The 27,041-nt window shown below is 35.7% G+C and overlaps 3 protein-coding genes across 5 annotated transcripts; 2 read left to right on the forward strand and 1 right to left on the reverse strand.

Moving 5' to 3' along the window:
• The first annotated feature begins 6,831 nt into the window (after nt 1-6,831).
• Nucleotides 6,832-11,177, forward strand: LOC120004770 (protein HESO1). Of its 2 annotated transcripts, none has more exons than XM_038854059.1 (9): nt 6,832-7,038; nt 7,117-7,273; nt 7,853-8,017; nt 8,339-8,529; nt 8,606-8,701; nt 9,083-9,152; nt 9,597-9,727; nt 10,381-10,491; nt 10,594-11,177. In XM_038854059.1, exons 2-9 carry the CDS (start codon nt 7,135-7,137, stop codon nt 10,975-10,977), a joined length of 1,287 nt encoding a protein of 428 aa, XP_038709987.1. In that variant the 5' UTR covers nt 6,832-7,038; nt 7,117-7,134; the 3' UTR covers nt 10,978-11,177. The 2 variants fall into 2 exon arrangements, with proteins under 2 accessions (XP_038709987.1, XP_038709986.1); XM_038854058.1 differs by having other exon boundaries at nt 6,833-7,031.
• A 3,641-nt stretch (nt 11,178-14,818) lies between these two features.
• Nucleotides 14,819-17,383, forward strand: LOC120005205 (zinc finger MYM-type protein 1-like). Of its 2 annotated transcripts, XM_038854714.1 has the most exons (3): nt 14,819-15,520; nt 15,612-15,686; nt 15,903-17,383. In XM_038854714.1, the coding sequence occupies exon 3, from the start codon at nt 15,913-15,915 to the stop codon at nt 17,089-17,091; it is 1,179 nt and encodes a 392-aa protein (XP_038710642.1). In that variant the 5' UTR covers nt 14,819-15,520; nt 15,612-15,686; nt 15,903-15,912; the 3' UTR covers nt 17,092-17,383. The 2 variants fall into 2 exon arrangements, with proteins under 2 accessions (XP_038710642.1, XP_038710641.1); XM_038854713.1 differs by having other exon boundaries at nt 14,819-15,686.
• An 8,882-nt stretch (nt 17,384-26,265) lies between these two features.
• LOC120004810 lies at nt 26,266-26,690 on the reverse strand. The gene has a single exon (XM_038854118.1). It carries the CDS (start codon nt 26,644-26,646, stop codon nt 26,281-26,283), a length of 366 nt encoding a protein of 121 aa, XP_038710046.1. The 5' UTR covers nt 26,647-26,690; the 3' UTR covers nt 26,266-26,280.
• Nucleotides 26,691-27,041: the final 351 nt, after the last annotated feature.

A 27,041-nucleotide genomic window follows, 5' to 3' on the forward strand; every position in this document is an offset into this window, starting at 1 on the left:
ACTTGGTGATGGAACTTGTCATCCTCGCCTTGATATAGTTGATGAAGCAATGCCAATTGATGATCAACTATGGCTTAAAGTCAAGTTTTTTCGAAAAATGATCAACAGAAGATAAATGAATTGGACTTTTTCACATGCATATAGTGATATCTCATGTGCACAAGGAAGTCCATGAGTTAACCGAACAATACATTTGTATGCTTGAATGTCGACTCCAATAATCCATCTCTTCTAATACCTTTAAAATGTTTGAAATCTATGTTGAACAACATTTAAGCTCTTCTCCAAAGTACTCTTTATTGTTGTAAATGGACATTCAAGCAAATTATGAATGGTGGACCATACCGACTCATAATTACCTTGAGATGTACAAAGCTGGAGTTTCAAAATTACCATTCAATTGGTAAAAATATTTTTTCTCAATATGCCATCGATAAAGGAGCGCGGTACCATCAGGGAAGACACATGCAATTGACTTCATTAAAGCTAATTCTCTATCGGTGAGAATGACCCTTGGCGATAGACATTGATCTAGCATGGAGCACAAACAACTCATTGCCCGAGTGTAATTATCTTCCTTCTCTAATTGGAGCAAGACAAATGCTATAGAAAATGTCTTCTAGGTTGCTGTTACACCAACAATCTCAAAAAGTGGCATACGAAACCTGTTTGTCTTGTAAGTGAAATCCATGAGCACAACAAATGAAAAGGCACGCAATATGTCTGATGAGCGTGAATGAGCAAAAATTAAATCTAGGAACTTGTTAGTCTCATCAATAGCTCGATAGAACTATATGTACTCGTACTTGCTTAAGTTATAGAGAAGTTGTTGCATTTGAGACTTACATGCGTTTTCTGCAACTCGATACTTCTAGCGAGCATTGTAGATTGTTTTTTGGGAGAAGTAATGATTTGACCCTCGTACTTTTGAAAATGGGCCAACTAAGCCCCTGTACTTATTTTTGTGTCAAAGAAGCCCTCCTATTTTGGACAGTGGACCACGTTAGCCCTTCTGTCCCATTTTCCGTTAAAACGTGCTGACATGGCAGTTAGTTAATGACATATCATTTTTTTAATTTTTTGATATTCCACGTGTATTTCCAGCGTGTCATTGACCAATTAATCGATGACACGTGGCATTAAAATTTCTACATGTTTAAATTTAGATATGAATGATATAAATTCTGTAGCTTTATGAAATTGATATATTGATGCCCTTATACTTTCATAAATGGGTCAAATAAGCCCTTATAGTTGTAAAAAATGGGTCAATTCAACCCTTTGTTTCAATTAGTTCCAATATGCCCTGTAATCCAGATCAAAAAAGGTAAACCTAGCAAATAACACATAACACACAAAGTCTTTCAATTATAATTCAACATAACATGAAATAACACTCATAACAGTCAAATCCCCATAAGTCTCAATACAAGTTTAACATAACACATCTTAAATTATAACATGAAATAACACTCATAACAATCAAATCCCCATAAGTCTCAATACAAGTTTAACATAACACATCTTAAAAGTTTAAACATGAAATCCATAGTCAAAATATTCAGTCCCCATCTAAGAGCCACCATCGCCTTGTTCTTTGGAAGAATTATTCTTCAATCCCTATACACAAAAAATCAAAATCTCCACTCAAATAAAATAACATGAGAAAACTACCAAAAATAAGAAGCAAATGCAAAGGTATCAACAAGCACAGCTTAGCTGTAAATCTATAATTAGTGCCTGAAAACTCCCTTGACGTGCCAGCTCTGTGTTTTGCCTGAGTCAAGAGTGTTGTAAGGGGACTCTTTATGCACATATCCATTTGCCTTTCCCACTCTTACAGAATGGTAAAATCAGAGGTGAATGCTTTTCAACAGATATATTATTCAATTTTTTAGTGGAAATTAAATTCAATACTACCAATAGAGCATAATTTTTAGGACAAAAGATAACAAGTCCACCCATAATTCAACTGAAAATTCTGTTTATTGTGCACGAATATCAGTTCAAAAAAATTAACAAGTATGCAGTTCGAGTGGCAGAGAGGAGGTCCTCGTTCACAAAGGGGCACGTTCAATCTAGCCAAGAGCACCACCAAAATAATTTTCATTGAAAAATAAAGGCAAAAAAAAGATCAATCTCTAAAAATCAAAACCCAGAATCAACAAAAAATGAAACCCCCGAAATCCCTAAAATTAGGGTTCATATTTTTCGATTTTGAATGGGTCTCCAAAATCGAAACTCATTAGGTTAAATCTAAGCAAGAAGAAGCATGAAAAGATAGCTTAATGGAAGATATCATTCGAACCCATCATCGTATTTCAAAGCAATCGAAATTCGAAACACAAAAGTGAGAGATGAGAGAAGAATCTTACCTGGAACAGTGAGAGTTGAGACCTTTACAACTGGTTGACCGAAGAAGAACGAAGAATAACGAACAAGAACGAAGAAGAGGAATGACGCAGTTTGTGTTTCTAGGGTTCTTGTACGTACATATGTCTTTGTTTGTTTCTAATTTTGTAAAAAAAGTTTAATTTTACAGTTATTTTTTATTTTTACTTAACCTAAAGGCATGTCAGCTAATTATATCCATGTCAACACATTTTATGCCATGTCAGCACGTTTTAACGGAAAATGAGACAGAAGGGCTAACGTGGTCCACTGTCCAAAGTAGGGGGGCTTCTTTGACACGAAAATAAGTATAGGGGCTTAATTGGCCCATTTTTGAAAGTACAGGGGCCAAATCGTTACTTCTTCCTTGTTTTTATAGGGGAGACATTCTCTGAATCTTTGCTCTTTAGTGTATACAATATGTTGCGTGCCTTTACCAAATTTGTTGACATACCAATCATGATATTATTTTCCTCAATTGAGAGTCTCCCAACAAACGAATGTCCTTCCATGTAAACCTATTGCTGGATGATTATGAATTCCACTAACAACCCTAATTATCCAATCATCATTGGTTTCCAACTTCATACCTTTCAATCGAAATGGGCAATTGCATTTCTTGGACCTTGTAAGTTTTGTCGAGTTCTACATTCTATAATTTTCACCATGCTCGCATGCCATTAACAATTTGTGACGCTTTCCAGGACCTCCAATTTTCGATCGTAAGATGATAACCAAACCCAAGATTTCGTCCAGTATGACGTGCCCATTGGATTAATTCTTCTCGAGACTGAGATGTCTTCACATATTATAAAATAATTAGAATGTTGTATAGAGTGTTTGTAACTATACCATTTACATATAAACATACCATATTTGTTGTAAATTCATTAGTAAAATCTTGCTCAGATGTTGATCGAACTTTTTCTCGTCATGGATCATCATGCATAGAAATGAATTACTATTAACATTACAAATATGTATATATATGTGTGTGTGTGTTTTTGTGTGTGTAATTTTTTTAAAAAAAGTTATACAAAAATTAATGTATGAAAATACCTTACTTGATCCTCCGCTGGATAATCTTAAATCTTCGGCCATAACTTTATATAACTATCCATAACTTTAGAAAAATATTATAGATAAGTTACTTAAATTGTAGTGGATTAGTAACTTAATCTACAAAAAAATATAGAGTAGAACATACTAAAAAAATGTAGAGAAAATCATACTAAAGACATGTATTTATAATACTTTAAAAGGGTATTACAGTAATTTAACATAAATATAATAATAAATAACATACAATAAATACACATCATAAAAATTCAAACTAAAATAATTACAAACATACAAAAGAATTCACATCTTAAAAATTCTAATTCAAACTTAAATGATTACAAACATACAAAAAGATTCACATTATAAAAATTCAAAATAAAATAATTACAAACATACAAAAGATTCAAATCATAAAAATTCTAATTCAAACTGAAATGATTACAAACATACAAAAAAATTCACATCATAAACATTCAAACTAAAATAATTACAAACATACAAAAGAATTCACATCATAAAAATTCTAATTCAAATTGAAATGATTACAAACATACAAAAAATTTCACATCATAAAAATTCAAACTAAAATAATTACAAACATACAAAAGAATTCACATCATAAAAATTCTAATTCAAACTGAAATGATTACAAACATACAAAAAAACTCATATCATAAAAATTCAAACTAAAATAATTATAAAAATACAAAAAAAAAAATCACACCTTAAAATTTATAATTGATATTGTTAGAAACATACAACAAAATATTGGTATAAAGTATTAAAATAAAAATTATAATAGTATTTTTTAATAGTATTGTTTCTTTAATAATATTGTTTTTTAATAATATTTTTTTTGAACCAAATAAATTAAAAATTATAAAAATATAAAAGAGGTGAGGTCAATGGTGAAATCAGGGGTGTATAGAGAAAAAAAAAAGAGAGGTGTATAGAGTAAAAAAAATGGGTGCATTTAGATGAACCCATAGTATAAACATTTATAAACTTGCATAACTATGTGTCATACCACATAAACATGCCAACAGGACAATTTCAAATTCAATTTTTTCTTTCAAAAAATACAAAAACTAGCCCCCACTTATCCTTAAAAGTAAAACTACTCTTATCTCTTCTCTTCTCTCTCTCATAACCAACGACACTCTCTCTTCCTCTCTCACGGCCAACGACGGATCCCCACCGTCTGACCACCAATCTGATCATTGTGATTTTGTCGGAAATCCATCGTGAATAGAGTAAAAAAATGGTCGTTGATTTTGTCGGAAATCCATCGTGAAGCAGCGAGTAATCGTTGGACAAAAAGTACAGATCCAACTATTTTCGGTGTCGATTTGTCACTCCGATGCCACCAATAGACTCCCCTAGTTGAGTTTTGCTTGGATTTTCTTGGGTATTTGAGATTTCGATTGGAGTTTTGTTTGGGTTTTCATGGGTATTTGAGATTTTGGTATGGGTTTTCATGTGTATTTTAGATCTTCGTCTGGGTTTTCTTATGTGCTGTAATAATGTCATTGTGAACCCACTGATATGTATTGAAATTAATTTTAGATGAAATTTTTTTTGGGATTTTATGCTTTGACTTCTTATTACACATCAAATTTAATTAATTACACTGTCAATATAATTAGTTACACTATTCATTATGACGGCGTAATAAGGAACTGTATCCATTTGAGTCAGAGCATCCCAACAGGATATTGACTTACTATATTGTCTAGTTGCAAACAACGTGACTAATCATCATTTTCCAAAAGAGGTCTCGCATTAAGGCACATCTTCATTTTGGACAATGCAATCAAACCTAGGAAGCATAGACACGGACACGGGACATGACACGACACGGACACTCCGACATGGCAATTTCAAAATTTGCAGGACACGAACACTGCAATGACACACATACATAAATACATACATACATATATATACATACATATATATATAAGAAATAACATAATTTTACTACTCTCACTTTCACTTGATATTTGAACCCTAACAAGTAACAACTATTGAACTCTTTTTCATTTGATTCAGATAACAACACTTTTAATTGCAAAAAAGTGTTTTGAATAAAAATCATTTATGGGTTCTCTTCAAGATAACAAAAGCGTGCAATGGATTACAACTACTAACTCTGTATGATCTTGAAATTAGTGTCTTAAAATTAAATCCAGGTATGTTAGTATAATATAATTTCTGTATACTCCCATTTGAGGGTGGTGTTATTAAGAAGATTCCATCCTTGTGATTCAAACCTTACGAACTTTGTGTAACTTGTATATTGTCTATTGCCGTGTCTAGGAAGTGTCCGAGCCGTGTCCATCTTCAATAAATTTAACAAAAACAAGACACAGCTTGGAACACGTGTCCGAGGCGTGTCAGTGTCCAAAAAGTGTGACACTGACACGTCGCTTTTTTAGAAGTGTCCGTGCTTCTTAGAATCAAACCTTACAGTGGCTTATTACATTGTCGATATAATTAATTATATTGTCCATCAGGGTAGCGTAATAAGGAACTATATCTATGTGAGCCAAAGCATCCCAATAGAAGATCGGTTTTCGTTTTATCTGTTGTTAATTTATTACCTATTTGTTGTGCATAACATGTGTCATAGATTAACAAAGATTAACCAAAGATGATGCAAGTTGGAACCTTTTGTTTTTCGGGTTACAAAATACATAAAAGCAACATGTCTTAAAAGATCCAATTGAGAAGGAAATATGAGAAAATGACATTGATTTTACTCCATAATTAATGTCTTTCAATTAAAAAACAAAAAACAAAATGAACAAAGAGCCTTATTACACTGTCACAAAAGAATAGTGTCTTATTACACTGTTAGATTCTGACGACATTTTAAATCGAAAAAAATGTGTTTAAGATACTCTTCGTCGAGAAGAGTCCAATGGTGGTGTCGATTTCCTCCAAAGGTGGTCGGATTGTCTAGATCTAACGATATTCATCGTGATGGCCGCGAACTTTCGAGCATAATTCTAACAACTATGGTGGACAAAATTCGTCGGGGTTTGTTGGGTTTTGTTCCCCATCTCTTTGTGGTTCTTTTGGTACCAACCACGTCACGAATGGTGGCTAGACCGTAAAAACACGGTGTGTATGTGTAATCTCGGATAGAAGAGAGATGAGAGAAAACATGAATAAAGAGAGAGTGATGGAGAGAGAAAAAGAAAAAGGTTTGAAATAAACAAATGAATTGAGGAGAGAGAAGTGAGAAAACCTAAGTCATGTTTTTTATTTTTTTCTAAAATAATCTAAGTGGCATGTTGAGTTAACATGTTATCTAAATTATGTAAATTATGGATATATATTATTTTAGTTATCAAATTCCGCTCTTATTGTTATCGTCCATTGTGTGCCCCGACTTTTTGCAACTCCTAAATCTGATAGATAAAGAACCCCTGCCGCCGCATGTCTTTTGTTGTTCTTGTTAGTGAAATTGGGCTGTTTGTTTTCCTTTTCCTTGCTGTGCAATGATCTAAGGGTCTTCAATCCTTAATTATATGAAAATTTTCAGAATTTCAGATCTGTTGGTTGATCGAAGGGTCTGTGGTTTGATTTAATTTCATGAATTATTCCTATATGCTTCTCCTTTTACAATCTACATTCACGATAGTTTGTGTATTTCAGGATAGAGAGTGACAAGAAATGAACCCCTACAGCATGTTGGAGTCTATTCTCAGGGATGTACTCGCAGTAATAAAGCCTCAAAAGGAGGACTGGGATACTCGAAGTAGAATCATTGACGAGTTGCGAGATGTTGCTGGATCTGTGGAAAGTTTGAGAGGTGATTCTTGCTGCATTGAAATGGTTTCGTATTGCTTATTTGCTCTCTTGGATTCGCGAGTAGCTTGAATGTGCTGGTTATAGTTCTAAATTCATCTATCATTTAATAAATCTCCCTAACTCGTTTATCCATTTATTAGTGCAAGGGGAAAATATCATTAACTTTGTATAATTCTGGAGTGGAGAGAAAGTCATTTCTGCAGTTTTGAGTATTTTAAGCACTGATAGATCCCCTAGAATGTCACAAATGATTTGGGTTTTTGGGGAAGGGGAGTTTTGTGGTCTCTTTATATACACTGAAGACATCTATATTTCAGAAAGAAAAAGCTTTTTTGAGAGGCTGAGAGCTAATAATAGGAAATCTCACATGCAGTCATATCAATATTTTGATAATAGGTTAAGAGCCTTCAATTTGAAATTCTTGCTTCTATTTCCTCTATTATTTAATCTTGACATGTTAAGTTCAATTGTCGTACAATTCACTGTTTGTCAAAATCTAAGTTTTATGTCTTTTTTAAATTTCTCAAAGGCCTGAACTTGGTGTCTAGTATTTTGAGGTTCCGAATTTGGGTGTGAACAGGTGCGACATTAGAGCCATATGGATCATTTCTGTCTAACCTTTTCACTCGCTGGGGAGATTTGGATATCTCGATTGAGTTACCCAATGATTCGCATATCTCATTATCGGCAAAGAAACGCAAAAGGAGTTTACTTGGAGATCTGCTGAGGGCCTTAAGACACAAAGGTAAATTAGCTTCATGCCGCTTTTATCAGTTCTTCCAACCAAAAAAGGGCTTCAAGTATTTCTTGGGTTTAGGTGGACCATGTCTGTAAAGCCGAATCCCTTCAATTTAAACCACATTTCATATGCTCAAACATGCATCAAAGATTTTCGACTTTCCCCCCTTTTCATTGCTTTATAATTCTTTGTACTTGCCCTCTACTAGAACAACTGTATTTATGTTTTTGTCATTAATTCGTGTCTCATCTCTACTCATTGACTATGTTGCCAAATGTTCTCCCCCTTTCCGTGCCTCATTCTAATATCCTTTGTTGGGGTATTAAGATCGATTTGCAGGTGGATGGCAAAGGTTGCAGTTGATCCCAAATGCGAGGGTTCCCATTTTAAAACTTGAGAGTATCTACCATAGCATCCGCTGTGATATTTCAATCGATAATATTCAGGGCCAAACTAAGTCTAAATTTTTGTTTTGGATCAATAGCATTGATGGGCGCTTTCGTGAAATGGTCTTACTGGTATGTCTGACAAAATAATTCTGTATCACCTGGAAGAGTTGCATATGTTGATGGTTTTTCTGTTTTGATTGTGTAGGTGAAGGAATGGGCGAAGACCCAGAATATCAATAACCCTAAGGCTGGGACATTCAATTCCTACTCCCTTAGTCTGCTTGTTATTTTCCATTTTCAGGTGATGGTTTATCTTTTAACAATGTATTGGCTGAAAGGAAAAGTACAATGCAGACACTTTTCACTACAACTGGCAACTGCTTTCCACCAATATGCTCCTAAAATGGGTGATGCCCTGGTTCACCTAATGTAATCATGAACTTGTCATCTATTATTTACCGCGCAAAACATCATGTCTTCATCATTTGTGCGCCATCATTCATCAATCATCATGTTTACTGTATTCCTGCTGGTTGCTACATAGTGGTTTGTGTTGTGATGTGCTAATGGAATGATGAAACTTTTCTTCATCTGACCTAAATATCCTGACATAGTTATTAATCTAGTATCATGTAGAATTTTAGTCTTAACTTTTCTTTTTTAATTTTATTTTCTCATGCAGACATGTGTACCTGCTATTTTACCTCCTCTTAAAGAATTATATCCCAGAAATGTTGTTGATGATCTTACAGGTATAAATTTAATGCTCACTTATTTTTTTCATATATATGTTCCCTAATTACATAATAGGTTTCTAGTACTTGCATAATTGTATAATTGAGGTAATGTTTTTACAAAGGATATGCTTGAGGGTCCATGATAACATTAAGAAAACCAATAAGAGGTTATGTTGACCTTTCTACAACTGTAGACATACATTTGTCAATTAAAAGTTTTGGTGTAGGTTTGGTTAGATATGATATATATATATATATGGAGAGAGAGCTGAAGTTTTTAGTTCCTTGTTTATTTTCACTTTTCACCATTTAGTGGCACTGTGGCAAGTCAGACTATGTTTTGTAGGCTTGATTGGACATGGAGATTATACAATTATGTTTGACCAGATATTTTGATTTTATGTATTAGGAATCAAACTTTACGTCTCTTTATGTGACTGCTCTATATGTTTCTTGAAGGTCCGAGAGAAGATGCTGAGAAACGTATTGCAGAAATATGTGGTGCTAACATTCAGAGGATCATGTCAGACAAATTCAGGCCTATCAACCGAAGTTCAATGTCTGAACTTTTCATTTCATTCCTTGCAAAGGTAATTTATGTCTCCCCTTCTTTTTCCAGCTGTGTTGAGTAATACTGGATAGCATGGATAATACTTTTTTTATTCCTACATATATCCAGACTTTACATTTACAGATAGTTGTCATGTTTTTGACGGCATAATTGATTTAAATAATTTCAACTTGATGATATGGTGATGGACTGACGACGCTTACTAGCCAAGAATTCATAGATTAAATCGAGACTTATAGATCCAGAAAGAAGTCACTCAAGTAGATGATATATATTTGATTTTCTTAGTAAGTTGTTTTTTTTTTTTTTTTTTTTTTTTTCATTTTATCATTTATTTAAAAAGCCCCACATCTGATAGGAACACTATTAGGGAGTCTCTAGTGTGAATAAATATCTTTTGTTTACAATTCCACATTTAAAGATTCTGAGTAATTTATCTGGCTTTGGTGAGATGTAAAACACGGTTTGACATCAATAAAATGTCGCGTTGGGGTTTATTATTTTGGTGCACCAGAGTTTATTTTGCCTTGTGGATTCGAAGGCTCTATTTCACTTTAGGATTCAAGGGGGTTTGGTTAGTATGATATATGGGTAATACTTTGTGAGTGGTGAAAGTTCTTTTGTTTATTTCTTTTATCAATAGGAAAAATACCCTACGTATATTTTTTGCAGTTTTCCGATATAGATTCAAAGGCGGTGAACCTAGGAGTCTGCCCATTTACGGGGCAATGGGAAGATATCGGAAGCAATATGAGATGGATGCCCAGAACATATGCAGTGTTTGTAAGTCTTTCTTCTTTTTCTTCTGAGTTTTCAATTTTGTAATATTCCGCAACAGTTTCTTTTCAATAATCAGTTTCTTCTGCCTCTGTTTCTACTGGTAAGGTCGAGGATCCTTTTGAACAGCCAGAAAATACTGCAAGGACGGTGAATGCTGGACAATTGACATGGATAGCTAACGCATTTCGGACATCCCACCATCAGTTAGTCCGCAATCAGTCCCCGAGAAGAGTCCTTAGCATGTTGGTCAGCGCACAGGCCTTTGCAGAAGTAGTAAGTACATCAGTTCGGTACCAAAGCTACCATTCGACAACTCAATCACAGTTACAGAGGCCTGTGCACTCCCCTTCACAAGGGCAACATCAGCCCCGTTACAAGAAGCCAGAAGGTAGCCAAAACAGTGTGACGGTGAGAAAACCGGTGCAGCAACAGAACCCTAGAGGCCAGCAAGTTTGGAGGCCAAAATCGAATGAATCAAAGGCTTCATAGGGTTTCTTTTGGCTGTGTTTTTGCTTCTTATAGTGAGTGCAGTGTGTAAGCAAGTGCAATGGCATCTAGTTGGCTAATAACTGGAGTACGTTGATTCTTTGTAATGTTTTCAAGCCAATTGTACTGTCAAGCAATTCAATGTGAATATAAATTGAACTTTTGAGTATCAATTTGAATTTAAAAAATTATGCTTTTGTTTAGTGGATTTTAATTAATTATTGTTTCATTGTTCACGATTTGAAATATGAAATTATATTACATTGATTTGATGACATTTCAATACTTTATTCAGTCAAAACATGTATGAAAGTCCAAAAGTTTGGACATGTTAATTCATACAACTTAGAAGGGTTGAGGATGAGTTTGGTGTTTCTGAGTTGTCTATATACAATGTAATGACATTAAATTTATTCTGTATTATAAATATTTATTTATGTCTATACTCTATAGTTTCAAAATAAATAAATCAGTAAAGAATGAATATTTTACAATTTGAGGAATAGCAATGCCAAATACCCCCAATTTATGATCCCTATTTTACCCCCAATTTTATATGACATGTGTGTTAGTCTTTGACTAAAACTACATACATAGAGTTCACTTAACATCTAACACTTTACATGTATTGGAGGTAAAATGAGGATTATAAATTGAAGGTTTCAAATATTTTCCTTTGAAATAATATTGATTCGCTATATAATAAAAGAGTAATTTTATTTGCATACCATTAGAGTACTAAGTTTACACCATTTATATTAATATTATAAGTTTATATCAAAATTTTATAGGTTTACACAAAAATTTTAATGAACACACATAATTGCCCTTTAATAGTAGAATATTAGGTAGAAAGGTGTTAAGCTTACACACATAAACAAACCCATCTCTAACCATGGAAATTTGAAGGATCAAAAGAAACAAAACCAATAAATTAACTTTAGAAATTAAGAAAAAAAAAGTGAATCTTTGTGGGTTTTAAATCTTTAAACATTAGTATCCCACCCAATCTCTTCAACACTAGTTGACCAGTACCCTTCATCATCATCACGACCATCCATCTGTTGATGATCATAGGGACTTGAAAAGCTATCAACCCTAATCCCAGGACTTCCATTTGTGAGCAAAGGCCGGTTTTTCCTCTTCAACATTGCTCCTTTCTAGACAACATTCTATGTCGTTTAGTTGTAGAAAAAACGGTATTCTACGTCGTTTATTTGTAGAGAAAAGGGTTTTGTATGTCGTTTTCTTGTAGAAAAAATGGCTTAATGTGTCTTCTATCAAACAAAAAAACGGTGGGCATTCGTGGATTGCACAGAGCACTGAACAAACCCTAAAACACTCATCTCTTCATCATGATCATTCTTTTCATTGTCAACAATATTGTTTTCAAGATGTTGTAACTGATATTTATTTGTATAATCCTTCTGTAACTTGTCATCTTCCATCTTCGATAAATTTCCAATCAAATCGGTCTTAGTTTGTAAAGTTTCTTGGTGTAAACTCTATTTTTTTTTTTTGAGAATTTTGGTGTAGACTTAGTATTTTCTAATTTAATATGTAAATATAAATATATTTTTTATTTTTAGTTAAGGGTTGATATGTCATTCTAAACAAGGATATTTATGTAAAATAAAAAAATTTAAAAGTGGTGTGGAAATAAAATTTTCCATAATAAAATTATTCCAAATAAATTTACACCACAGAATAAATATCCTATGTTTCAAATACAAATCATCTATTGGTTGGATTTGTACAGATGACCCTCGAAAAAATAATGAATAATTTCAAAAGTATTTTGGAACAATAAGATTCTTTATGTTAAACCTATGGGCTTGTTTGGATTGATGTTTTAAAGGCTAAGGGACAAGTGTTAAGGATGGAGGAGTAACAATGCACTAATGAAATCAGGGTCAGTAGTACGTTCTGAAAGTTCAATGATAGAAATGTAAATTCTATATTTTAAGGATGCAAACCCTAAAAGAGGTCTATTTTAAGGATATATAGTTTATTTAGCCATTTATAGTTTCTTTTGTAATTTTTAGATAATTGTTTAAACAAGCATATGCTTTGTAAACGAGATTTAGTGACGAAAAAGCTATTCCGTCACTAAACATCCGTACCTGTACCAGACTCTTATCAGAAAAAAATAAAATCTAGTGACGAAAATATCTTTCCATTACTAAATTAGCGATGAAATTCCTCTTCTGTTGCTAAATCATAGCATCTCTGACAAAAAGCTTTGAGCATGTACTGATCTTTAGTAACGGAATTTGGTCCGTCCCTAATTTAGTGACAAAAAGTCACTTCGTCGCTAATTTCGTGATGGAAAATATAGTCTATGGCTAAATTTGTGACGGAATGAATTCCGTCAGTAATCTGTGACAAAAATCCGTTACAAAATTTGGCAGGATTTTATGCTTAATTTTATCACGAAATTAGTGACGAAATATATTCTCCATGGAAATTTCCGTCAATAATTCCATCGCAGACCTGGTCAGCTGCTAAGTTGACTTTTGTGACGGAACTTTGACTAAAATCCGTCGTTAATAGTAAATTTAGCGACGAAAAATATTATGTCGCTAATTCCCTCACAAAATCGACCCCTTTCTCTTGTAGTGCTTCCAAGTTCCAAATAATTACGAAAGTATTGAATTAATTTAAAGATCAATTTGTTTTACATGTAAAACATTGGGTTTCTTAATTCTTGATACATTAAAAACCTCAAACGTATAGAAATGCATAAGTAGAATAATATATGCATGATCTCACACTCAATGGAAATGCACACACATTGCCACATATTTGGTTTAGTTAGTTGATCTTCTTATTATGTGAAGACCTAGTTTCTTGAGCATAATCATTCCAAAGGAAGGCACCCATAGCAAAGTCTCTCTTGTAGGCCAAGTGACCTTGCACAGCCAGTCCATATTCAGCCAAAAGCCTGTCAAGCTCCCACTCTGGCATGCCTTCATAGTCCTTCTTGGTGTACCTTGGATAGTGAAGTGGCATTTGGAAGGAAGAACTCACTACACCATTATTGGTCTTGGTTTCCATGCGTCTAATTAGTACTCTCAAAAAACTACTATATATATATTCCCTTCCTATGTGTGAGCAAGAGTGACTATATTGTTGGTATTGAGAGCTATTTATAGGGATGATTTGAAGGGCATGAATGATTTTTGGGTATCACAAGAATGGGTCGGTCTACCTTCTCAAGCAAATGCATGTAATACGTGATCTACAGGTGAAACCGTGAAGGCTAAAGCCTACAGGATAGATCAGGAATATATTAACTTTACATAATATATTTTGTCGCCATCTATGCTAGCTTTGAAAAAATTTCTTTTTGCTTTCAGATTTTGTGAGGGTAATTTCATTTTTCTTTTTATGAACATCGTGGATATATGAGAATTTGCTTACAAATTTTTTTTTTTAAAGTTTCCCGAAATCTCATGTATGATAGTGTAAACAACATCACAATCAGGGGCGGAGGGACATGGGGACCAGGCCCCACTGAGTTTTAAATTTTTTTTTTAAATATACTATTAAAATATTGGACTTTATAATCTCAGTAGGTAATATAATATTTATTACCCGAGTTAGTATTTAGTAATTCTAAAAAGAAAAAAAACACAAACCCTATTACTTTATTCGAAAATCGCAATCCTCGCTGTTCTCTGAAACTCAACGCTTTAGGAGATCTCGATGCCCTTGCTTTGGTGCTATCAGTGCATAGAAATAAAGAAATGTAATTTTTTATGGGTTCTTTAGAGGATTACAGCCATGGTTAAAATGAGGTAATTACAAATTTTTTTTGTTCTTTTTTGTGCAGTTATTACTACTTGACTTTGCAAAGTGTAATACCATATTGCACAAATTGACTTCGCATCGCATCTACCAGGTTAGTTTGAGTTTCAATTTTGTTATTTCTTTGTATTTTTGTGCTTATCCAGTTCTCCTTTGGTTTTGAAATAAATGTCATGATTGGTTGTTTGAAATCCAAGAAAATTGTCCAACTAAGATAATTTGAGAATGTTAATGGACAATTTAATTTTTTAACAGATATGGAGAAGTATTTGATTAAAAGGTCAAATTATACTTGCGGAGATGGTTCTCGTAAGGAAGCTCGATAGAAGTTAATTTAAATGAGTTAGAAAGTGACCCAGGCCTTAGGAAAAAAATCTCAAGCTATCATCCCAATGATCAAGATAAAGTTCGTTGGTCATACTGGCTTAAAGGTCCCACTCAACCAAAGTTAGAGATGTTTCCAGACACTTTTTATGGACGTAATTCTAAACCAAGAAAGTTCAATCAATCTTGGTACTCCGATCCAAACTCATATTGGTTGGAGTATAGTGAAGCAAAAGATGCGGTCTATTGTCTTTGTTGCTATCTTTTCAGGCCAACTCATGGAAAACAAGCCGGTGGGGATTCTTTTGTTGAAGAAGGCTTCAAAAATTGGAAGAAGAAATTTAAGTTGGCTGAACATGTAGGATGTGTCGATAGTGCTCATTATCAAGCTTGGAGCAGGTGTAAAGATCTTGTAAGACAAGATCAACATATCCAATCTGTGCTTTTTAAACAATCAAGTCAAGCTCGTTTTGAATATAGAACGCGTTTGACTGCATCAATAGATTGCATTCGTTTCTTGCTTCGTCAAGGTCTTCCATTCCACGGTCATGATGAAAGTGATGACTCAGATAATAAAGGTAAATTTTTGAAACTCCTTCATTTTCTTGCCAATCATAATGAGAAGTTAAAGATGTGGTTCTGAAGAACACTCCTGAAAATCTCAAATTGACATCTCCTGATATTTAGAAAGACATTGTGAATGCTATTGCAGTTGAAACTTTAAATGCAATTATTAGTGATATTGATGATCAGTGTTTCTCAATTCTTGTTGACGAATCTCGTGATGTATCAAGAAAAGAACAGATGGCAATTGCACTGCGGTATGTGACTGATAAAGGCAATGTGGTGGAGTCTTTTCTCGGAGTTGAGCCTGTAACTAGTACCACAGCTAGCTCACTTAAATGTAAGATTGATGCTATGTTATCGAGACATGGATTGAGCATTTCCGAGTGTCGCGGACAAGGTTATGATGGAGCAAGTAATATGAATGGAGAATTTAAAGGATTGAAGACATTAATTTTAAGGGATAATGAATCGACTTATTACATTCATTGCTTTGCCCATCAACTCCAATTGGCACTAGTAGCTGTGGCAAAAAAACACTCAGACATTTCGTGGTTTTTCAACTCTGTCACTAATATAGTGAATATTGTTGGAGGATCTTGCAAACGACATGATGATCTTGTTAAGGCTCAAGCTATAAATGTCTTTAAAGCAATAAGTGATGGTGAACTTATAACTGGGAGAGGCTTAAATCAGGAAACTAGTATTGCTCGTGCTTCGGATACACGTTGGGGATCACATTATGCCACTTTAATTAGCTTGATCAATATGTTTGCAGCTGTGATAAGTGTGCTTGAGTTGGTGCGTGATGATGGCTTGGGTGATCAAAAAGGTGTAGCATGTGGTTTGTTATTTTTGATGCAACAATTTGATTTTATATTCAATCAACACCTAATGAGGAAGGTTCTGTCAATGACAAGTGACCTGTCACAAGCATTACAAAGAAAGGATCAAGATATTGTGAATGCTATGATGCTAGTTAAACATTCCAAGATACGATTACAGACGTTGAGGGATAATGGATGGGATAGTTTTTTGAAGGAAGTTACATCATTTTGTAATAGTTATGAAGTTGTTGTTCCGAAGATGGAGGAATTATATCTAGCTGTAGGTCGATCAAGGCATAATAATGAAAATACCAACTTGCATCACTATCGGGTTGAGTTATTCTACACTGTGATTGATAGGCAGTGTAATGAGTTAAATGAGCGTTTCACTGAAGCAACTACTGAGTTACTAGTTTGTGTTGCATGTTTGAGTCCAGTTGATTCATTTTCTGCTTTCGATAAGCAGAAACTAATTCATCTTGCTTCCTTCTACCCAAATGATTTTTCTCTCATGGAGTGCTTTGCTCTTGGTGATGGCCTTGATGCGCATATATACATGATATGTGCAACAGTAATGAATTTTCAAGTTTAAGAAGTTTGGGGGAGTTGGCTCAGAATTTGGTTAGCCATAAGAGAAGTGGAGTATATCCTTCTATTTATCGACTTCTTAAACTTGCATTACTTCTACCGATTGCCACGGCTACTATAGAGAGGGCATTTTCAGCTATGAAGATCATAAAGAATCGTATGCGCAATCGAATGGGAGATCAACTTTTACATGATAGTTTGGTTGTGTATATTGAGAGGAACAAACTAAATGAAATAAGCAACGAAACTATTATTCAACGTTTTCAGAAAATGAAAACACATCGTGAGCAATTGTAGGATTAACTCAAGTAAGTTGAACTTTAATGTCTTTTCTTATTAAGTCAAGTTTTACACTATTTGGTGTTACTTTATTTGCTTATGTTTAATACTTTATGAATTTTTTTTTCCGGAGCATGATCTGGATCAATGAATTCAAAGTATGGTGGTTATGTTTTTCTTGTAAGTACATGTTATTTATGTATTCAGTGATACTTTTATTTTTCACTTTGCATTTGTGCTATAATCAATGAGAAATTAGGTCATTTTTAGGAAATAGTTCAAAAAAAATTCGGGGGCAACCCCCTTCAAATGTTTGGCCTCCCCCTCACATAAATTCCTAACTCCGCCCTTGATCACAATGAATATCATTGAACATACATTTGAATCACTGATTAAATGCAGTTCTTATTGTGTGAGAGAGCCTTTTGGGAGAGATTCTTTAGTCAATTTTCAATCTTGGTGCGAGTGTGCACACAAAATATATACCCATGAGGTTGTAACTCCCATTGGGGAGTTGTAATGCCCATTATCCATTCCCTCAACTGCCATTGGTGGTTATAACTCTTTGGAGGAGTTTTGACCCATCGTGAGTGCCCTCCAATATAGATTAAATAGATCTACAAAACTCATGTTCGATGTTCAAAGGACAAACTTGAATGAGTCATTCTCGGTTATCAAAAAAATATTCATATCAATAAAATAATAAGTACATGTTATCTAATATTCTAGTTTTATCTTTCTTTTTTTTTTCTAGAATAAGAATACTTATATTAAAGTAATCAGAGCACAATTACATCAGGAGGATCCACCTCCAAAAACAATACAAAAAAATAAAAATCTAGAATCAAGCACAAAGATAACGCCAAAACAATAGCATGGCAAAGAGATATAACTCTTTTTTGGATGCATGCAGCGGCCTTGAAGCAGCAATTATGATATTGAGGTGAACTGCCTTGAAACTTCCCAAATAACGAGATTTGGAGAGGAGACGCTCATCAACGTCCAAAAAAGCCAGATCTGAATGAGAGAGGGAGGAAAACACTAGATCTGAGGAGGAAATCTTTAGATCTGAAAGAAGAGCCACCATAGATCTGCTGTTGGAACTTATTGGATAGCTGATGAACTGTCCCAAAAGCTAGATCCTTACAGTAGTATTTAGAACACTTGAATATATGAAAGTATGAGGAAATAAATAGATGGTATAGAAGAGGAAGTAGGAGGAGTCCTTTGCCCCAAATTTCTTCTGTATTTGAGAGTGTCGACAGGAGATTAGTTTTATCATTCATACTTACACTATATAATTTATTTTTAATATTACATTGCATTTTCATTGCAGGAAACATTTGTTTAAATATGAGTTATTTAAATCGCCATCTAATGCTCCAAATTTTCATAACACGCCCTTGCAACGACATCAAGAAAATTTAGGGTTTGAGTAGAACTTTGTACCCATTAGGTTTTTGTGTAAAAAAAGAGATTGCTCTTCTAAATATGCATAGAAAAACTAGGCAAATAAAACACAAATAAGTTTGTTGGTGCAATATATGTATATTGGTTTTAGGTTTGAAAAACAATTACATTGATCTATGTTAAAGAAGGAAAGAAATAATCAGAGGATCCCACGATCATACCATTGACATTGCTATTTTGCATCACATGATTGTTGGGATTGAGTATCTGTACATTCCTAGTTAGTCTTGACATAGCATAATTGTAGGAGTTGATATAGCCTTAACAACTGTACATCTCTGTATAAAGACTTGTAAATCGTAACAATATTGATCAATGAAATTGTATTCATCACAATAGACTTTCTTACATGGTATCAGAGGTTACCTAGTGACCTAAACTTTCACCTAAACTCAAACTACCGCCACCATCAATCATAGGCGAGAAAGATATGTCATCGAGCAAGGCCGCCATCAACAAACTGGAAGCCACTCCATACGACAACCCAAACCACCCTTACCACCGGCACCATTCAGATCAGCCTGGAGTGATCTTCGTGTCACAGTTGCTGAGTGAGGACAACTATGGCACATGGAAGATATCCATGACCATGGCATTGAGGGCCAAGAACAAGATATGCTTCGTGGATGGGTCTGACACAGAACCAGACATTACCTCCACTGAGCACTGAGAATGGAAACGATGTAATAATCTGGTAAAATCTTAGCTACTTAGTTCCATAACTAAAGAAATTGTTGGGAGTGTTATTTACAACACTCATGCATATGAAATCTGGAATGATCTCAAGGATCGATTTGCTCAAATTAACAATGTTCAAATATTTGACATTGAAAGTGAAATACATGATTGTGTGCAAGGAACAATGTCTGTAGGTTCCTATTTCACCAAACTCAAAGGCTTATGGGATGAGCGTGATGCCCTAACGTCAATTACAACATGCAGTTGTGGAGCCATGAAAGAGGTCTCTACCTACCAACAAAATCATAAGACAATGAAATTCTTAATGGGGCTCAATGAGTCTTTTTCAGCAGTACGTGGCCAAATCCTGTTAATGGAACCACTACCAACCGATAGTCGAGCATACTCCCTGATTTTTTCGTCATGAAAGGCAAATGAAGTTTCTAATGGGAAGATAGTCGCCTAGGAGACACAAGCATCAGCATTCGCAGTTCACACATCTGATCAAAGGAAGAGGCCTCATAAGAACATGTATAGCAATACCAAATGTGCTAAATGTGACAAAACAGGACATTCCACTGAGACTTGCAGGGCACATTTGAAGTGTGAATATTACGGATGGAAAGGACATAGAATTGATTATTACCGTAAACTTAACAGAGATAAGCAGAACGGCAAAAATCCTGATCACCGCGGTCCCTCCAGGGAACACTCACGGGGAAACAATGTTTCAGTCAATCAATACAAAGATCAAGACACTCTCATCCATTTCTCCTTCACAGTTGAGCAATGCCAACAGCTCCTAGGCATGTTGCAAAACAATCAGAGCAAAGCAAATTATGTTGGTAATGCATCTACCATGTCCGAACTCTCAGGTAAGGTTTTCCACATTAAATCACTTGGTAAACGAATACCTTGGATCCTTGACAGTGGTGCCACAGACCACATGATTTCCTCACACACTTCTCTAACCTCTTGTGTACCAGTCCATAACAGAACTGTTGAACTACTAAATGGAACCACCGCCGTTGTCACACATGTTGGCACCATGGTTTTCTCCCCATATTTGATCCTTGAAAATGTCTTATATGTTCCATCTTTTCAGTTGAATCTAATTTTCATCAGCAAGCTAGCTCCTCATTCCCTTTGCCTAACGATTTTCCTCGACCATTTTTGTATCATGCAAGACCTACGCTCGGGGAGGATGATTGGGACAGGAACTGAGACAGAAGGCTTATACTACCTTGATCATGTCACTAAAACGCCATCATCAAATTATGTTCAAGCACTACCATCTCATGACTTTTGGCATCAACGGCTTGGACACCCCTCCAATAAAGTTTTTGGTTCTTTTTCTTTTCCTATTAAGTCATGTGATAATTTTCAATGTTCAATTTGCCCTTTGGCCAAACAAACCAGAATGCCTTTTTCAACAAGTTCAATTTCTAGTATTGCTCCTTTTGCATTATTACATGTTGATATTTGGGGGGATATCAAATTGCTTCACTCAATGGTGCACACTATTTTCTCACCATCGTGGATGATTATACACGGTGTACTTGGATTTATTTGATGAAAAACAAATCTGAGACTCGTAATCTCTTGATTAATTTCATTAATCTTGTTGAGACACAATTTTCTTCCACCGTTAAGATCATTCGGAGTGATAATGGCCCAGAATTCAAATTATCCACCTTTTATTCTCACAAGGCAATTGTCCATCAAACAAGTTGTGTTGCCACCCCACAACAAAATGGGGTCGCCGAGAGAAAACATCACCACCTATTGAATATAGCAAGGGCTCTTCTTTTCCAAGCTCATTTACCTAAGCGTTTCTGGGGCGAGGCCATTCTCATTGATGCCTACCTTATCAATAGAACACCCACACCTCTTTTGCAAGGGAAAACACCTTATGAGCTTCTTTTCCAGCATCCACCAAAATACTCACATTTACGTGTTTTTGGATGCATTTGTTTTGCGTCAACTCATGCCCAACGCCCATCAAAATTCGATTCTAGAGCCACTCGATGTCTTTTCCTTGGATATCCTTATGGGCAAAAAGGATATAAGGTTTATGATATTGAACTAGGCAAGATTTTTGTCTCTCGTGATGTTCTGTTCCACGAAAACATCTTCCCTTCCATTCCACATTCCGCTGCCTCCAAAACACCTGTTCAACCTATAGCTCATGTTGACCATGACTATTCCTCCTTACCACCCTCATCCACTGTCATTGCTATCCCAACCGTGGCTGACCCAACTACACCACTTGATCCTTCTTCTCCTGAAACACTACCATCACCAATTGCACAACATCCACAAACCTCTCCAGCTCCTATTTCCTTACCCTCACCTCTACCTAACCGTCGTCCTACACGTCCGACCAAGCTGCCATCACACCTGTAAAACTACCATGTCGATGTCGCATTGCCCTCCCGTCCCGACTCATCTCTCGCCTCCAACGTGGTCCACACTTCAGGGATATCTCATCCTATTTCCACTTACCTTTCCTATTCCCGTTTAACTGGAACACACCATGCTTTTACCATTATGCTATCTGCTGCCAAGGAACCCAATTCATTCATACAGGACATGCAATATGCTCATTGGCGCCAAGCAATACGGACTGAGATTGATGCCCATGAATCCAATCACACCTGGACACTTCAACCTCTACTGCCCTGGCAAGAAACCCATAAGTTGTAAGTGGGTGTACAAAACCAAACTTAATCCGGATGGTACAATTGAGCGGTACAAGGCCTGACTTGTTGCCAAAGGTTACAACCAAGTTGAAGGCTTGGATTATCGAGAAACATTTGCTCCCGTTCCTAAGATAGTCACTGTTCGTTTCCTTCTTGCCATTGCTGCCATCCAAGGTTGGCACTTACACCAACTTGACGTCAACAATGCTTTTTTATATGGGGACCTTCACGAAGATGTCTTCATGTCTTTATCTCCTGGTTTCGGACGAAAGGGGGAAACAGGTGTATGCAAGCTTCACAAATCTGTATATGGCCTCAAGCAAGCCTCTCGACAATGGTTCTTGAAGTTGTCAACGGCTCTTAAGTCCGCTGGATATCACCAATCCAGGGCAGATTACTCTCTATTCATCCTATCCCAAGGTGATTGTTTACTGCTATGTTAGTTTATGTTGATGATGTTATCTTGGCAGGCAACAATTTACAACAAATTGAAGCCACCAAAAGTTTCTTGGCTGGAAAATTCAAGCTCAAAGATTTAGGAAAGCTCAAATATTTTTTGGGTTTGGAAGTAGCTTGATCATCCAAAGGTATCTCCCTCTCACAAAGGAAGTATGCACTTGAAATTTTAGAAGACACAGGTTTTCTGGGTGCCAAGCCCGCAGCCTTTCCCATGGAGCAAAATGTTAGTCTCGCACAAGATGAAGGGGAATTAGTTGACAATCCTTCCACCTACAGGAGATTAGTTGGACGATTAGTATATCTAACTATTACTAGACCCGATTTGGCATACCCCATGCATATTCTAAGTCAGTATATGGACAAGCCAAGAACACCACATCTTGATGCTGCTCACAGGGTTCTAAGGTACATCAAGTAGACACCAGGGCAAGGCATTTTATTTTTAGCCTCTAGTTCACTCCAACTAAGGGCCTTTTGTGATTCTGATTGGGCAAAATGCAAAGACACAAGACGATCCGTCACTGGATATTGTATCCTACTTGGTCAATCGCCAATTTCTTGGAAAACCAAGAAACAAACAACGGTATCCCGATCGTCCGCTGAAGTTGAATATCGCTCCATGGCATCTACTTGTTGTGAAATTACTTGGTTGAAATATCTTCTCAAGGACTTGAGTATCAAGCATCCACAACCAGTCAAGTTATTTGGTGACAAAAAAGTAGCACTTCACATTGCCTCAAATCCGGTCTTTCATGAGCGTACAAAGCATATCGAGATTGATTGCCATCTAATTCGAGAGAAGATCCAAGATGGTATGGTTGAGACAGCTCACATACGAACAAAATTTCAACCTGCAGATATCTTCACTAAGCCTTTAAGTTCATCCCAGTTTGCATTCTTGCTTAACAAGTTGGGTGTAATTAACATTCACTCCAACTTGAGGGGGAATGTTAAAGAAGGAAAGAAATAATCAGAGGATCCCACGATCACACAATTGACATTGCTATTTCACATCACATGATTGTTGGGATTGAGTATCTGTACATTCCTAGTTAGTCTTGACATAGCATAATTGTAGGAGTTGATATAGCCTTAACAACTATACATCTCTGTATAAAGACTTGTAAATCGTAACAATATTGATCAATGAAATTATATTAATCACAATAGACTTTCTTACAATCTATGATTCTATAAGTTCTAGGTAGATTCTTAGCTATATGTAATTTTGTTATATATTGCAGTATTAAGATTGAATTACCCAACATAAATAGAAATTCTTGCATAATTGAACAAACTTTTTGTTTGGGGTAATAGCACTTTTGGGTACTGAATAATCTGACCCAGTTCAACTGGATAACTCATTTTCCAAACGTTTCAAGTTTAGTATCACATTTTCAAATTTGTTTCAAACTACTCACACGAGCAAATTTCTACCCTTTCGACAATGAAATTACTTATGTTTGTATCCTCATGGACTCTTCAGGACCGATCCATCTAGTCATACAAAGTCATCGAATTTACCTCCGCCACCATTTCTACTACTATTCGAATCCATGACTCAAATCAAACAAATTTGTTCTCCTTCTCTCCTCTGTGCTCCTCTAGCTTGTAGAGGCAATCAAGTGGAACCGGCTTTAGGTTGGAGATGGCTCCTATGTTCTCCTTAGTTTCCTTTGCACCTCTGGTTTTGTCTGAGGCTTCTTGGAGAAGAAAGCACGATAGATTTTGGGGGGTACTTTGGCCTTCTTCTCCATTGGAGAGGATGATTAGGTTTGACATTGTTGAATCTCTTGGGTTTGCGAGAGATATACAAATTGAATTAAGAATTGATAGCTTTCAAGACGATTTGCTAAGATGAAGAAGAATTTGAGCGTTTTGGACATTTTTTTTGGGTTTATTTTTTTGTGTCATTATATATATTTTTAAAATACCATAAATATACTATTCACCAATTCGTCAGTCCACGTCAGTAGAAATTAGTTGAATTTGAGATTTAATGTCACATCACGGGTTTGACTGCCCGATTTGCCATAAAGCTACCCGTGTGGGCATTTTGAAACAATTTAATTTTTCGATACCTAAGTTGAAACGTTTGAAAAATGAGTCCTCGGGTTGAACTAGGTCAGATTATTCAGTACTCAAAAGTGCTATTACCCTTTTTTCGTTTGTATTATTTTGGCCTTCTACAATATGAAGTCAACTTCATGCAGGGGCGGATCTATAAAATAGTTTGGGGGGCTTGGTCAGTGATGGAGTTAAGAATTTATGGGGGGTTAGAGGTCGACGGGAGTTCGAAGGCAGCTGTTCCGAAATTTTTTTAAGCTATAGACTGATATGCCAATAAAAAGTAGTCAAAAGAAATCCATCTATTAATATGAGGGATGAACTCTTACAATCTAATTTCTAATTTCGACCTTTTACTTGCATAATCTATCCTATTTCAGTCAATCGTGTATTTACGAGAACTATTACATCAAACCCCACTTTCATAATATTTCACTTTCCAATCACATTTTTCTTGTTTTATTCTTTTGCAACCAAATACATAGCCCTTAAATGAATAAGACACAAAGCTAACCAAATGAGAAATTATTCGCAAGAAAGCGCAACAGAGCACATCAACCATTCAAAGTTGAAGGATAACATACAAAAAAACTGACGCAAATAAGGAGATATCAGAGATGGTACTTATCTCACAATCTCTTGCTCAGAGAGCAGTCTCTGACGATCTCATTCTTTCAGCGACCCATGGCATGCCGACCTTCTCTCTGAGACATGGCTTCTTTCCATGGCATGGACTTTGGATGGATAATTGAGTTTTTGCTATAATTTTTGGATCAAAAGTCTTCGAGTAAGGCCAATAGAACAACGAATTTTTGAATCGGTTGGGAGCAACATCTCACATCTGTCTTTGAAGAAAATCAAATGGAGATGGGGCTAGTTTTTGATTCAAGCTCTGATCTCCGATATGAGATTTAGGGAACAGAGAATGTGATTCATGTGAATTTGTGGATAGTTGGACTTATTAGAGCTTAGTTTGTATTAAAAGTAAATAAGTCTATTTGAGATTTGAATATTTTTCAGTATGCTTCATAATCTTCTTGTCCAAATTTGAGGGTCTGGGCCTAATTGTATCAGCCCCTGAGTTCATGGGTCTGGGCCTAACTGTATCAGCCCCTAAACCCATTAATTTTTTTAGTTATTGTTTTATCCTATTTTAAAAAGAATTAGTTACGTCATATTTACCGGACCAAGCACTGCCCATTCCCCTGTTAGCCAGGGCCACGGGCTTATAGCCCGTTTGACACCTCTAGACTCTGTAATCCATCTAAAATTCTATTTAATTTATTTTATTTGGCTTTGAATAGTTTTATTTTTTTGTCATCTTGGAGATAATTTCCATGCCTAGAGAAGAAGTAAGAACATATAACATACTAACTTTAGTACTAATGTAGATGCTACAAATTAAGCACAGTTTAGATATTTATTTTCATAAGCACTGAAGGACATATATATATAGATATATATATAGGACCATTAGGCAAGAAAGCTAGAGAGGGATGTGAAAAAAAACAAGAACCCCTCAATATTGCCCTACTAGGCTAATTGTAAAGGCTTAATTGAAAGTCACTAACAGATTGCCTAGCATAACCCAATATGTGCTTAATGAACTCAAAAATCTTGGACTTCTTGTGAGCATGAGAAGCAGAATCTTGGTGGTGGTAGTGAAGTCCATTGGAATTGGTGCGAATTTCATGACCAAAATCAGGCCAAAGAAAGGCACCCATTGCAAATTCCCTCTTGTATTCCAAGTCATGACCTTGCACAGCCAAACCATACTCAGCCAAAAGCCTGTCAAGCTCCCACTCAGGCATGCTCTCATAGTCCTTCTTGGTGTACCTTGGATAGTGAAGCGGCATCTGGAAGGAGCTCTTCATCACACCCTTCTTGGTCTTTCCACTCTCCATTTCTCTCTCTCTCTAAGCTCAGTACTACACACACTGTTCTTGCTCAATTGTTTAGTTGGGTACTGTTGATTTGGGGGGTCACAATTTATAGGGAAGCTAGGGTGTAGGGTCTCACACAAATGGGTAGGCTCACCTTCCCCAAGCAAAATTGGTAACTGTGGGCAGGCATGGACCATGACCATGTGAACTTTTTTTAAGGCAAAAGTTTTAAGTTGTAACCTCTCTCTCTCTGTCTGGGTCTCTATGGAAACCATTTTTGGAGGTATTGCGCTCTCACATTCTAAAAAACCAGTGTCGCTCGCTCACAGAAACAAAAGTACAAATCTAGAAACGTATCTGCACACAAACCCCTTCTATGACATCTGCCCTCTAGTGCCATATAAACCATGGTACTT

Source organism: Tripterygium wilfordii, chromosome 9, assembly GCF_013401445.1.
Source record: "Tripterygium wilfordii isolate XIE 37 chromosome 9, ASM1340144v1, whole genome shotgun sequence".
NCBI classification, from domain to species: domain Eukaryota; kingdom Viridiplantae; phylum Streptophyta; class Magnoliopsida; order Celastrales; family Celastraceae; genus Tripterygium; species Tripterygium wilfordii.